Source organism: Antedon mediterranea, chromosome 11 (assembly GCF_964355755.1).
Source record: "Antedon mediterranea chromosome 11, ecAntMedi1.1, whole genome shotgun sequence".
NCBI classification, from domain to species: Eukaryota; Metazoa; Echinodermata; class Crinoidea; order Comatulida; family Antedonidae; genus Antedon; species Antedon mediterranea.
This window is the reverse complement of record NC_092680.1, coordinates 18411499-18427082: the sequence shown is the minus strand read 5'-3', so window position 1 is coordinate 18427082 and position 15584 is coordinate 18411499. Positions and strand designations below refer to the sequence as shown.

At 31.7% G+C, this 15584-nt stretch overlaps 1 protein-coding gene across 5 annotated transcripts in view; it reads right to left on the bottom strand.

Moving 5' to 3' along the window:
* Positions 1–15584, bottom strand: part of LOC140062977 (rho-associated protein kinase 2-like) — a 53561-nt gene that overhangs the window by 31809 nt on the left and 6168 nt on the right. For all 5 annotated transcript variants that reach the window (XM_072109393.1, XM_072109394.1, XM_072109395.1 and 2 more), the window contains exons 3-6: positions 6762–6843; positions 4774–4874; positions 3704–3763; positions 3253–3330 (exon numbers count right to left, since the gene is read on the bottom strand). In XM_072109393.1, coding sequence (XP_071965494.1) covers positions 3253–3330; positions 3704–3763; positions 4774–4874; positions 6762–6843 — 321 coding nt within the window. The remainder of the gene's footprint in view (positions 1–3252; positions 3331–3703; positions 3764–4773; positions 4875–6761; positions 6844–15584) is intronic.

The window sequence follows — 15584 nt, the reverse complement described above, 5'->3', positions numbered from 1 at the left end:
GAGGTAGTCATGGCAATAAAAGAAAATGTAGTTAAAGCAGTAACATTATTTTGACATGGTCCCTAATGTTATTTTATATTAACTTTTTTATAGTAATTATTCATAAAGCATTAAAATTCATGTCTTTTTTCGCATTTGTGGTTTTGTTTATTTATTTATTTATTTTTTTGGATGGGGAAAGACATAGTGGCGTCTAATTTAATTGTGATCTACTGAACATATTTTATATCATTAATATAATTAAATAATAATATTAAAAGAACACTTTCTTGTGAAACAACCAAGAACCAATAGATCTTTTAAAACTACAAACAACCACTATTCAGAGAATTTTTTTCTTGTTTAAAAGAAAGTTGGAGGCAGTATTAAAAAAAAGATAATTTGTACAAAATAATTAAGAAACTATTCATATTGACCTTTGACTTCTCATAGGATTTATTAATACTTGTAAAACAAGGAAGGAAATTAAAGGAGAATCTCGACAAAGAACAATAACACTTAGTTAGGGGTTAAAGGTTACACATTAAATCATTACACTTTTTATTAACAACCCAGACAATTATTTTTCTAAATTCTACTACTACTAGTCTCAGAGAGTCAGATTAATATTTTTCAGCTTGGCTTACAAATTAGGGAAGAGGAAGAGGGGTAATTACCAAATATGTGATATACTATTTTATTCTTCACTAAAACCTATTTTTTAATGTGAGCAATTATATCATTAATGTCATAACAGTGATAGCAACCGTTATGTAGGCATGTATTTTTAGATTCTTTAATTAACCACCTTCCGATTCATTCTACCTTCCGATTCAATCTACATTAATCAAAGGTTAATCCATTCCTGATTATGTGAAGTGGAATTCTAAACCTATTAATTAATAGTGAATTTTACATACAGCTTTAATATCACATTTCCGTTTTTCTTAAATACATTCCTAACTACTGTACTTATTATGCTATTAAAACCATAGACATTAAGACTGAAATTTACAAGTAAATTAATTTGTCACAATCTGCATGAAGGTGGAAGTATAAACAAGCATTTAGTTGTAGGCCTAATTATTATTCATGAAATGGATAATATGTTTACTTTATAACAGGGTTCTCAAGTTCTACAGAATGTCCGTAATTACTATTCTGTTTTTTTTTAAAACATGGCTGCACGCTGATTTTTGGAGTAGGAAAACTTAACAGAAAATATAACTCAATAAAACAGCATCAGATATACACAATAGGAAGGAAATAGTCACACTTGGGCTTTTAATAATGTACTGTATGTCAGTAATTCAATACATTGTGTATTGTTGAGTGAATCGTACGTTTTACAAAGGACCTATCCAAATGTTTTTTTCAATGAACCTCACAATTGTTATTGTACCATCTTCTTGTCCAGTAATTTTTACTACAGAAGAAATCTTTTGCATGCATGACTGACAGTCAGATGGTTTCAATATTAAACACTGTGCAGTACTAATGCATAGTGTAGTGGAGCTGTAGCTTGGTGGTTAACATGCTTGCCTTCTAATCCTAAGGTCCGGGGTTCAATCCTGACCTAGTGCCAGGGTTGTAAAACTCTTTCAACTTCACTCCCAAAGCCTCAAATAAGAGTTTATAATTATAATTAGCACGATAAATTAAAAAATAGTTTATCCATCCTGTAACTGGCAGGTTTGTGCTCGGTGTTGGATGCGTATGAAATAAATACAAATAAAAAGTATTTTATAATTAAAATCTCCCATTTCTTTCTCAAATTAAAATTGTTATTATTATGGTTGTGAAAAGTAAATACCTTATCCCTCCAATGTCTAACAAATAACCAGATTTTGTGATAGTAGTTAAAAACTGCACCATCAATATCTAGTTAAAATGGTTTTTTTTTACAATACCATTAATGAAAATGCCATTTATTCATTAGATCATACAGTACTATCTGGTAAACAGGAGCTATTTTTAAAGTTAGACTATTAGTTGGTCTAAAAGTGATAAACATGCACTCTGTAACCATTTCGTATCAATTCTTACCATCTAAACAAATGGTAAATATTATGAATACCAGAGATTACCACACATGCTAGATTTGTTTGATATACACAGCTTCAAGAAAGCTGGCCTATCAGAAATACATCCCTTCCAGTTGGAATTCTTTGCATGAGTTTATAATGAAGTAATGATGGATAGGTTAGCATTATAGACATACCTAGATGATGTCAATAAATCAAAAGGTATGTATATGCCTTTATGTCAACAAAAGCAAATTTATACACAACAATAAAATAGTTTTAGGTCCTGTTTCTGCTTAGAAAAAATAACCAATTAATTTATTAATTCTCTTATTTATGTGTTTAAAATTATATTTCATCATAGTTGCACGACACGCTTTGGTATGCCATGCGTTGTTAAGCTTAGTTCCCACTAGGAGGTTACACAAGGATGTAAGCGTGTTGACCAATGACAAGCAACAGTTTGAATAATCTATCGCTGGTCAATTCACTTGCATTGCGTTACGTCCTTGTGTTGGGTCTCTAGAACCAAGCATTATGCCTAGGATTATGCAGGTGTAGTGGGACTCGTGGGGAGGTGGTATTGCTAGTCATTAATGGTCTACACACCACACTGCTCTCTACAGTAAGTTCGCATTTAACATTCTAAAAACTACCTGTATTTTGTACTATTATGGATGGCACCAAAATAGTGTATGTAGGCCTATGGAGTTGGAGACTAAGACAAGATTACCCATGTCAATAAATTAACCAAGGAAAAGGAACGATTTTCAACTGTTAAAAACACCAATTGATTTGGGGTTAGAAAGCTATTTAATCAGTTATCACTGTGCAACTTTTAGCTCCAAACGCAAAATAATGGTTATTTGATATCTGCATCTTAATCTTGAATTGGATGATTTTGAGAACAATTAAATGAAAGGTTTGTGAGGATGTGTAAAAATGTGTAAAAGCTCTGTCTACAATATCAAACTTCTTCGACAAAAAAAAGTGTGATGTGCCCAAATATGGTATGAAATGACATCATCATGTCTATATGGCCACATCACATTTTTTTGTCGCATAAAGTTTGATAGTGCAGACAGTTTGGTTGTCTTGGTTCAATATGATGTGGTGCAAACAGCTGTTTATCTTACTAAAAGTATCTTAATACTTCATTTCTACTGAAGTAAAAGTTACAACCTCGCATTCGCTTACTGTAGCCACAATATCATTCTGTTCATTGATTGTTTTTCCATTTCAAACTCACCTGTACGATCCATTCACTGTTGGCGTGTGCCATTATATCACGCTCTTCCCAGAAAAACGCTGAATCAGACCGTTTTATCTGAAATTGTTAAAAATCAAAATAATTTGTTACTTTATCGAAACTAGCTTGACAATAGAGGTGCATTTACGAAAAGTTCTGGGGACGTCCCTTAACTGGTTAAAATCATCATTCCTTAACGAGCTTTTAATGATAGCCCATCTTTGGTTTATTGGAAGCTTTGGGTGAAGTGACATCTTATAAAGAAACTTTAATCAGTTTGTTATCCGGTTCCATTTGATTTTCTGTAAGGCTGAACTAGATTTGAGGATATTCTGGTTCTTCTCCGCCAGTGCCAGCAGCATGTTCTGGGTGCTCATAACTAAAATTATTTAAATTTCATAAACACAGGCCAACAGGAAATGCTACAATTCAAGAATAAATATTAACTTACCATTTCAAACTTGCTTAACATTTTCATAGCATAAACTTTCTTTGAACCCTTTTCTCGTACCTGTAAACAAATGAAATTAAATAAAATTGAAACTTGCTTTAAACTTATATTAATCTAAATTATTAATTACAAGTCTATTCTTTTTATCATTTTAAACTTAATTTTCCATTTTCCTTCTTTTGAAGAAATAATAATATTGTTCAATTAAAATAGTAAGTGAAATGCTAATTTTGCATTGGTTTTGTTTACATCTAAAAAGCTGAAATAAATATTTAGCACAATGTTTTGTGATACAAAAATAACACTTCAGATTATTCCTTCAGGCTAATCTTTCTATTCTAATGTTCATACTTTAAATAAATCAAACCTCATGAGAACATAGCATATTGACTATGTATCCAAAATGTGCCCCTGGTGACAATTTGATACCTGATGGTATACACAATTCCATGTCAACCACAGTGACACAATATGGGTTACATTGAATATTTGACCTATTTCCGATAGTTTTAAGGGAGGTTTGTCATTTAAAAAAAATTATACCTGCCAACTCTCATGTATAATGTGTGAGTCTTACAAATGAGAGCCAATTTTTTAGGTTTCACATTTACAAAAAAATTGTCAGAAAAAGTTATTTTTAAATTTGAAGGAAAATTAGGTCTACAGTACAGTGCGCATACATGTTATTAATTAATTTGAGACTAGGCCATTTTTATTTGGTAATTTCTTGTTCCTATTGAGTTAATTACAACATATACTGTAGAGGACATGTCCCTATATAAATGTTCAATTTACTCTGGGTTTTAAATTGTTTTGATAGCATCGAAGGAGTTAAAACCGGTAATAGTGAAATATACATTACCTTCCTTAACCTATCTGTTGATGGGGAAATGCAAGAATATAATTACTGCATTGGCAATGAAAATAGTTGGCAAGTATAACATATGGTATTACTATGTGATAAGAATGAATTCATAGAGTAACAACAAAAAGAAAAACTGAAAGAAATTGTCACTGGCCTTTCCTGTCACAAACAAAAAAACAACAAATTTTTAAAGAAATCTGCTTACAACTTGAACTTCACCGAATGCTCCTCTGCCAATAACTTTAAGGAACTTGAAATCGTTTTTTCCAATCCTCTTCTTTTGTACAACACAGACATCATTATTATCTGAAATAAATATACAGAAAATATAGATACCTGTACAGGGAAATACCTAAAGTTTGGTTCCTACTAAGACGCAACAAAGGGACGTAAGCACAACGCAAGCGTGTTGACCAATGACAAGCGACAGTTCAAATAATCCATTGCTTGTGATTGGTCAACTCACTTACATTGCGTCTACACCCGTGCGTTGCATCCTAGTGGGAACCAAGCTTTGAGAAGAACTGTTGTGTGAAATGAAGAAGGTGCAATGATTTAACACTGCGAACAACCAGTATTCAGGGGACACCCCTAAAGTAGTAAGGAGACACTTTGTTTAGTCATCAAGACTGTCCCCTTAAATACTGTACAATGTACTGTACTGGCATTAATGCTACAAATGTTGGCGAGCTTTCTGAACAATTTCAACATTGTAATTTTTCGAAAAATTGCTTAATAAAAAACCAATGTGCATGATTTAAGTACCGATTGGGTAAAGGAGATTTAAGTACCACTTGTAGCTACAACAAGATTTTGAACTGCACTTCTAATCTATTCATCTCATAATGACCTTAGCTCAAAAAACAACTTCAGTCTCAATTGCAACAATTTATATTCTTCTGTCACCCAATTTCAAATAATCTTAATGTAAAGTTTCTTTAGAATAATATATTTAATAACGGTATACAGATTGACAAAAACAACTTTGAGGAAGAAATAGTGTACAGTACTGTAAGGGGGCCCAGGGCCTAAATATGTGACATGTGATACCCTATCTTTTTCATTAAATTCTGCTAGGCCCTTGGATCCGCCCCTGGTCTTATGCTGTTAGCTGTAACTTACCTTATATGGAATAATTTGGAATAAATTAAAACCATATGTAACCAATCAAATGATTGATATTATTATTTAACGCTTTACTGAACAATTTCAACATTGTAATTTTTCGAAAAATTGCTTAATGAAAAACCAACTGTAAATTGAATTTAACCATAAAGAAATGTTACCAAATATTGTTATGATTTATACTTTAGTATAGCAATTTCCAATTAATGTAAAAGATAATCTGTAAATTAGTATTAATATCAACACTTAATACTAACTGTGCACATTTATAATAAGCTTCACATACAGTACAATAATTAAAATAAAAAGTTATACTTTTATTTAATTTTAATTTTTATTCAATATCATTATCATCAAATGGTATTGGTAATTAAACTAATTATTAACGAAATTATATTGTTTTCTATAGTACCAACCATCTTAAAATAAATACAATATAATACAATGATGGAAGGGTACTGTGAATACTGTATCAAGGAAAAATCTATAATACGCAGGGTTGCCTTAGGAAATAATAAAATGGCCTGGAATCCGATGACCCACTCCTTCTGGGTGTTTTAACAAATTTGTTTTTCTGCCTACTGTGATGTGTAAATTGACTACCAATAAATCCTCCCATAAAATAAAAACAAATTCTTTTAGATAACACCATAATACTTTACAGTAGCAAGCTTTCGTTTTGGGACAGTATGACGAAGACGTAATTTAACTGACCTTGATGAATGAAACGTTCAGGGGCAGATCCAGCATTATAGAATAGAGAGGGCTAAATATTATAAATGATAAAAACGATCAGTCGAGTTTCAGAAAAATAAAAATATTTTAAAAAGACATGGCTGTAATTTATTGTTAAATATTAGGGGAGGGGGGGGGAGGCCCTAAATCTGCGTCTGATGTTTATTCCGTCAATACCGAACCGTCACGGTTTTTAAAATTACCGTCAAGTTGTTTATCTACCGTCCCAAAAAGAAAGCTCGCAAATGATAAATGAATACAGGAATCATCTTGTAAAAAACTTTTAATAAAACAACGAAACTACTGTTGCTATCCAGATTGAAATTGACTTACATCTTGACAGGAATGTTTCGACGTTCTTACTCCTTTTAACAGCTGGTATGTTACAGTCGTTTACCATAGCGGCTATACCATCCTATCAAGAAAAAGACAACAAACTCTGAATTTGCAATTGTTATTCTAGTGCAATAGGTTTTAGCCTGCCATTCTAATAGCTATAGTTCATGCTGAAGTTGTAGTTTATCATTGATTTAATATCTTAAAGACTGATAGTTCAAAGGTCATGAATGTTTGGAGATTTCAACTTCTGACTGAGCAGCTTTAATAAAAAAAATAAAGATGTCATTTTGCATGAAAAATGATTTTTTAAAAAAACAAGTAAATGATGATGATAATATAGCCCATTTTTTCCAAATGGAAGATGTTTCCAATTTTCTGTATATAATTCTTTATGTTAAACCATTAATAATTACGTACTGTATGTGTGCGATGTTTCCACTTGTTTTCAACAAATCTTCATCTGGCAATGACTAGATCTATTGTTAGTGGATGCTACATTTAGTAATTGCCAGATGAAGATTTGTTGACAAAAAGTTGAAATGTCGCACACATATGCATATTAATGTTTAACGTAAAGAATTAATAAAGATAGTTAATATAAAACCAGATGAAAACATTTTTCAAGATATTGTGTACATAAAACACTTATTTATAGTCTTTTTGTCTTTAAGTATTAATTTAAAGTACGGTAAAGTAGGCAGTAATACCATGGTACAGCATTATGTCACAAAAAGAGTACAGAGCATTATTTTCCACTCGTATAGGATTTGTTTTTTGTTTTAAGTATCTTTTGGTGCAAAGTATTAGTAAAAGTATCCAGTTATAATGTTGATAGTTTAACACCAGGAATACACTTTCATGTCACTGGCAATTGATGGCTGACGGCAGGTGAATAAACAAACATTAAATAAACTGAGCTAGGAGGATAAATTGCTTAGCAAGAATTCCTAGGCCAAAGGAAATACTTTCAATTTGCAATCTCACCTCAGCTGACTTCTCCATCAGCCAGGGCTCAAGTAAACATTTAAATACTGTAATGTAATATACTGTGAGTGACTATGACTAACTGTATACAGTGTAATATTGCAATTTCCAATATAAAAGATGTGTAAATTATTATTAATGTTAACACTTGTATTACTGTAACTGTGCACATTTATTTGCCTGCATCAGTACTAGATAGACTACGCATACGACGAGTGTCGCCAACAACAGTTTCATTTTAGTCTGACATTCATCTGAATAAAAAAACTTTAAAAAGACTGTATCTGTATATCATATTTTAATTTTCATTTCATTTTATTCAATATCATCACATGGTATTGGTAATTACAAATTACAAAAAACAAATATAAAACAATCAATTTGATAAAGTACAAAACACTGAATTGTTAGCAAAAATTGTAAAATAATTAGCTTCATTATAGTAATTTCAGTATATAAAGACAGAATTTATAAATAATTCTCATTAAAGGACGATGCGTGAGGTGAAGTATAGTGCTATTATTGTTATCACCAACAATTTTTTTTTTTACATATTAAAAAGGGACAAAAATCCTTTATTTTTCTAAGACAAACAGAAGGTTCAGTCAGGCAATGCAATTAAATGTTTAGGATGTTGTTTGACTGAACTTTATTATCAGTGACGTGACAACAGTACATTTTATTGTCTGTAGAGGATATAATACAAACATTCAAAGAAAAATGAATTTTATGAACTGTGTAAGGATGATAGTGTATCAATTTTATAATTAATAATTCAATGTGCTACTAGTACTGTAAGTAATTGGAATGGACTTTCACACGATACTTGAAAGGTTGATTTAACTAATAAACATTGTGAGTGTAGGTCGTAGGTTGTAAATCGAAAGCTCCACATTACAGTAATATCATTTATTCCTGTACAGTATTGATGTTCCACAGTATGAATGGGCTAAAAGAACTTGCATAAACTGATACTCTTTATTAAGGTGTCTACACTATCAAAAATGTGATGTACCCATATATGGACATGATGATGTCACGTCACTACTAAATTTAGGCACATCACTTTTTTTTTGTCACATACAGTTTGATAGTGTGGACAGAGCTTTATAGATGAGTATATTTTAACTTCTGAATATGTATATTAAAATAATCAAGATTTGCAGAGATTTTGTTTATTCTACTGTATATGGATGGGGACAAGGTGATATTTACAGTAGATTTAATTTGACAACACCACAGCACATGTCACCAGTACATCACTCAACAGCATCCCATGCAGGGTCTTTTCAGCTGTCCTACCAGTCTACTGTTACCTATTGAGGGTCAATTTAGCATGAGATACCTGCTGTTAATTACACCCAGCAATAAACAAACTGGACAATACAGAAGAACCTATGGTATATCTTCAATGGTATGTCACAGCAGGCAGTAAAAGACAATGAGACACACTCCAGTTAGATTCTAAACATCCCAGACAATTGTTGCAGTGGTTTGACACAATGGTGTTAAATTTTTTTGATCAATAATGAATATTGTATTAAAGAGTATGCCGAGATATAGAATTTACCATAATTGAGACAGTCAATTGTTTGTTAATTTGAGCTCTAAAAGGTAGTACAGACTGTATAGTATGACTCAACAATAATTTGGAATGCTTACTGCATTAATTTGGAAAAAATTATAAAATTAGAATCTTACATTATAACTTTCTAGAAAAAAAAACTGTCATAATTATTGTATGCATTGTTAATGTCATTGTCAATGATTGTTGAAAAGTGACGATTTGTCAATTTTTTAAGTCTCACTTCTACAGTTAGAATAAAAACTTTAAGGAACAAAACATTATGAAAACAATTCTAGGAAAACTTCATTCTTGGAATTGCACTGTGAACTTGCATCAAATTGAACTGTAAATAATTTCTACTAGAGTTACTGTGTAGTGAAGAATGTTGTTAGGACAAACAATGAAAATATACAATCTATTAATTATTAGAAGAATACCCCTTTCCACAGGCAGTTTATCAGTTAATTATCAGTTAATTTTTATCAATAAATTATCAATATCAGTCAATTTTTTAATTAAACACAACACAAGTTAAATTGCAGTCTATCAGAGTTAAATTGCAGTCTATCAGAGTTAAATTGCAGTCTATCAGAGTTAAATTGCAGTCTATCAGTATCAGAGTTAAATTGCAGTCTATCAGAGTTAAATTACAGTCTATCAGTATCAGAGTTAAATTGCAGTCTATCAGAGTTAAATTGCAGTCTATCAGTATCAGAGTTAAATTGCAGTCTATCAGAGTTAAATTGCAGTCTATCAGTATCAGAGTTAAATTGCAGTCTATCAGAGTTAAATTGCAGTCTATCAGAGTTAAATTGCAGTCTATCAGTATCAGAGTTAAATTGCAGTCTATCAGAGTTAAATTGCAGTCTATCAGAGTTACTTTAAACTGAAATCATCATCATCTGAAACCTAGTTAAATATCAGGGGTACATCAGAGTTTAATGACCTCTTCCAGGTCTAAGACAGGTAAACAATTACACAAAAATTTGTTGAAAATCGGATATGATTTGAATCTGCTTAATTCTGTTCTTTGATGTGTTTACTGTTAGTGTTAGGTGTGTGGTAATGTTGGTATTTGAAATTATGAACAAAAACAAGGGAGTTATTTACACTAGGAAAACATACAGTAGGATTTACAGTGTTGGATCATTTCCTAACAGGAGATACAAAAGGAAATAATTAAATCCGTCATTAGAATTAAAGGTCTACTGTAAGCATCTATTAATATTGTAAGATAATTTGGTTGCTAGGAGGAGTGGTTGCAAGGGTTTTCTAGGAAATTTTTCCGAAATCCAGATGTTACATTGGTGGTGACCATAGATTAATATATGATCAACCCCTCGCTGCCGGTGAGCTTCAGTGTGACATGTGTGGGTTCGCTGGGCTGCATAGCTTAGCTAGTTAGGTCTAGGTGGCTTACCTACAGTAGTAGTGCGTATGACGTGTATGAAAAAAACATTACAAAACATGACAGGTATCTTTGGCAATAGAAACCATTGATTAAAATACGATTTTCCATAGTTTTATTATTGTCAGGAATCTTTTGTGTCGACTAGGCTACGTGATACACCCCCTTAACATACAATAGTCAAGACGGCAAACTGGGAGTGGGCAAACTGCTCAGATACCATTGCAGGCAGCCCTGGTGCTAAAAATGTTTGGAAAAACATCCATTAAGATGCTTAAAATAATATAATATTCTTTATTAAATTTGACCCTGCATTCCAACTAACTACTGTACTACCAACCATTGGTGGCCAGCTGGTAGGATACCTGTACTGAACAATTGTCTTTCCTTTTTACTTTATACATATTATAAATTTAATTGAGATAAGACCTTGATAGGAACACAACAGAATTAATTCAAATTGAATGAGAGAATATCCTGTGTTCCTTATGTTTATGGCGTCAATAGACCTATACCCTTGGCCTAGTGGATACCTGTTATTTGATTCCTATGCTAATTATAATATACAGTGATTGTTTACAATTTGCCACATATGATACCTTAAGCGTGGTTCCCACTAGCGACGCAACACAAAGACGTAACGCAACGCAAGTGAATTGACCAATCACAAGCGATGGCTTATTCGCTTGTGATTGCTAACTGTCTATAACTTCGCTTGTCATTGGTTAAAACGCTTGCGTTGCGTTTACGTCCTTGCGTTACGTTCTAGTGGGAACCAAGCTTTAATACCATCCAGTATTTGTTTATGATTTATAATTTATAAAATCACCTACAGTACACTGTCTAGTAGTACATGTTTTGTGATGACTACTACCATAAGAACAGCAACCATGTACATACACATACAGTATAGTCTAAACAGCCATGATAGATGATGACTTCAGTTAAGCGTGGTTCTCACTGGCGACGCAACGCAAGGACGTAACGCAAAGCAAGTGAATTGACCAATCACAAGCGATGGCTTATTCGCTTGTGATTGCTAACTGTCTATAACTTCGCTAGTCATGGTTAAAATGCTTGCGTTGTGTTTACCTCCTTGCGTTACGTTCTAGAGGGAGCCAAGCTTTACACAAAACCTACCATTTAAATTGTTTGTAATATTAAATAAAAAAAAAATTGAGGCAATTAAAACTAACCCTTTCTGAATGGAATATTGTAATAATGAAACATTTTCAACACACTATTACTAGTATAAAGATGATTACTATAGTTATAATTATTAATAATCAATTATTATTAATATTAATAACAATTTTGTATTTCTTTTTAGATTATAATTATGTTGGCATGAACAGGTTAATTAACAAAAAGTACAATGACCAAAACAAATGTAAACAGTTGGTGACAAAATCAATCAACCGTAACAAAATAATGTTACATACCTTTAAAGTGACATCATCACTCACAGGCGTATTAATTATGAATGCAAACAGGTTACTAAACTGAATACTTCCTATCTAATATTATTATAATAATTTATTGCCTTGTTACATAGGCTTGCTACAGTTCTATCCATTAACTATGTTATTATATAGCAAGTAATAAATATCTAGACTTGCCTTAACCATATAACAAATTATGTATTAATGCCAATCACACAAAGTGTACCCTTCATACTGTACATATAAAAATATAAATATTTCAATATCAGCAATTCCATGTCTGTTTTTACACTACAGACTTTCCGTAGTCCTCAGTTATAATAATAGATTAGTATCATTGTGGTAGTACTGTACTGTAGTATACAGTACTACTACTATTCAACAGTAGTAGTACCATACCAGTAGTAGTATTAATTTTTTTTAAATATTTTTTTTTTACTACCATATTTAATGAGGGTGATCCATCCAGTATAATGCTGATCATTAGGGACCCTCAGAGGTTCACAAGACAAACATATCACAAGATGCTCTACATAAACAAAGTCTTATTACAAGTCTTTGGGAGTGGAGTTGTAATTTGGTCCTTAGAAAAAATCCTGACATGTGACGGGACTTGAACCCAGGACCCTTGGAGTGGTAGCCAAGCATCATAACCACCAAGCCACAAATCCACTCCAAATAGTGCACATACGATTTCCACCTATGGGCTTAGCTAGCTAGTAGCATATACAATTTGGGGAAAATTAGAAGGTGGGCTTATACTTAAATTCCATTTTTAACAATGAAAGTCTATGTCCGAATTAAGTCTAAATTACAGGTTGGAATTACTGTAATACTGTATACTCAAGTATGGGATTATACTTGGTCTACAGTAATGTACACTATGTTTCTAGACACTAGACACATTAAAATTGATGTTTCTTTCACACTCTTCTTATCATTAATGTAGGAAGTATGTTACTATGTACAGAACTTTCATAAAAATAGCAATAATCATGAAATTTTAACTGGCCTATGGTAATTAAATAGATAAATCAAAGAAAGATGATAGAATGCTAAGAATTTCTTATTGTTATTCCCTGTCTGCTAACCTTTATCAAATCACTGATTAGATATAATAAATATAGAGGTCAAGGTCACAGAACAGAATGCCAAACATTGTGATGAAATAGGTGAGGTTCTGATGCATAGAGAAGACCATGAACAGATCCTATTGTTTTCTGTATCATATACTAGCTACTGTATATTGTGTAACAATTAATACGACTGTATCCTTGCAATGGTTACAAAATTCCATAAACAAGAATTTAACACAAACTGAATTTTAGTTGATATACTCAGCCCTGTATGTACAGTACTGTATGTCAGCACAGCATACAGTATCTGTCAATTTGTTTTGAATAATTTCTTTTTAGCCATGTACTGTATTATTGTAATCAATTAAAAAATAAATATATTATTATAGACTAGGAATAATAGTAATGTATAGTACGTAGTATTTTCCAACAATACACTTTGTACTATAGACTAATAATAAAAACCCAAACAAATGTAAAAAAAAAAATGAATTTATGACATTTTTTGGGTGGCCTTAAATTTATAAAAAAAAAATTAAAATTACAATTGACAATTTACTTTATAAAACAAATTATTTTAATTAAATAATTTCAAAACATCCCTTCCGTCCACACACTATTATCAAATAACAAACTCACTTATGAATAATAAATTCCAATAATAATTAATAAATCAGTATTGATTATTAAGAACTGCAGTACTGTATTGAGATTTCTGAGAGCAAATCCATGACTCAAGGTTAAGGGATTGGATACAATAAATAGCTTTGAATCAATGATGATTATTGTACGTCCACCCATCAAACAACACTTCATTTGAGTGCAGTGAGAAGAGATGAGCTTTTGTATCATCAGTATAATTAATTTAACAATAAAGATCTTATCAAACTGTATGTGACAAAATGTGATGATGTCATATCACTAACATATGTGGGCATATCACTACCATATTAGATTATGGATGCTATCTAAAAAAACTAGTAACTTTATAAGATTACTATAAGAGCAGGACTGTAAAGGAGAATGGAGGAAAGATTGTCTACGGTGTTGTAACTATCCAGTAATTGTTAAAGTATGGAATTAAGCCCACATTCAATTCATCCGAATAAAAGTATAGGGGCTTCCACCCACCAGCCTAATTTCAACACAGCACCAACCCAAGAAACCTATGCACATCTTAGTTACTGTTTTCCCCACCCATCCCTATACTGCTTAAGAACCCTGTACCAAGAATCTATTCATATTTTAAGAGTTATCGCACCACTCCCACTGTACAGCACCTTAGGCTACAAATAATTAATAATTAAACACCAATACACATGCTAATCAATGAATCATTAAAAATGGCAGCGCCTAAAACCACGACGTCACCACGTGAGGCATCACAATAAAATTAGGCTATGCATAAAGGTATAAAAGAACAATGGTTTCCCTTAATATTCTGGAAAATGCAAACCACAAAATTGTAACAATAACATACACAATAACAAATTGACCAACAATGCCAAGCTTCTTTCTTCATTACCAAGTCTATTCCGAGTATAGAACAAATACTCTAGTGTGTCTGTAGGAAGTAGGATCCAAATTACAATACGTCACCAATTATTCGTTTCAATACAGTACCACAGGTTGTTAATTTATGCGTATTTATTGTTCATTGATAAATTGTAACCAATCAATTGGTAATCAACAAAACAATACAGTTATGTATAAAGGTTTGTCATTTAAAATAAACTGTAATTAATTCCAGTTAAACACTACTTTTTTAATCATCAGCAAAAAAAATGGTATTGTATCATATTTTTTTTATATAATTTTTAAGTTAAAATACAATTTAAAACAAACAAATTAAATTAACCTGATAATTACTTGATGATTGACTTTTTAAATTTCATTTGTTTTGTCTCAAAACGATATAATTAATAGAGACAGGCAGCGTACAACTTGCTTCATAGGTCTGAACCAGGAAAAGATTAATGGAACCTACCTCTTGCGACACTAAACCATCGTTCGTTACGAAAGCTCAAGCTACTGTACAAGATTGTGAATGACGCTTTGTTTTATAACAAAAGCGTTTGTTAATCGAGTCTTAACACTTTTCTATTAACACTTTATTATTCCAAACCATTCTGTAAGGGGCGGGTTTCCCGCTGTGGAATGAATCGAGTTTGAATAAAATAAAATAAAATAAATTACGATAAAAATTAAAATATAATAATTATAAAATTAACAATATTCGTTCTTATACTACATACAGTAGTGGTTATTGCACACTGCTTGAACTACACGCGCCTATAGTATTACCCCGGTCATTTTTGGATCAAACACGTATGAAAACTC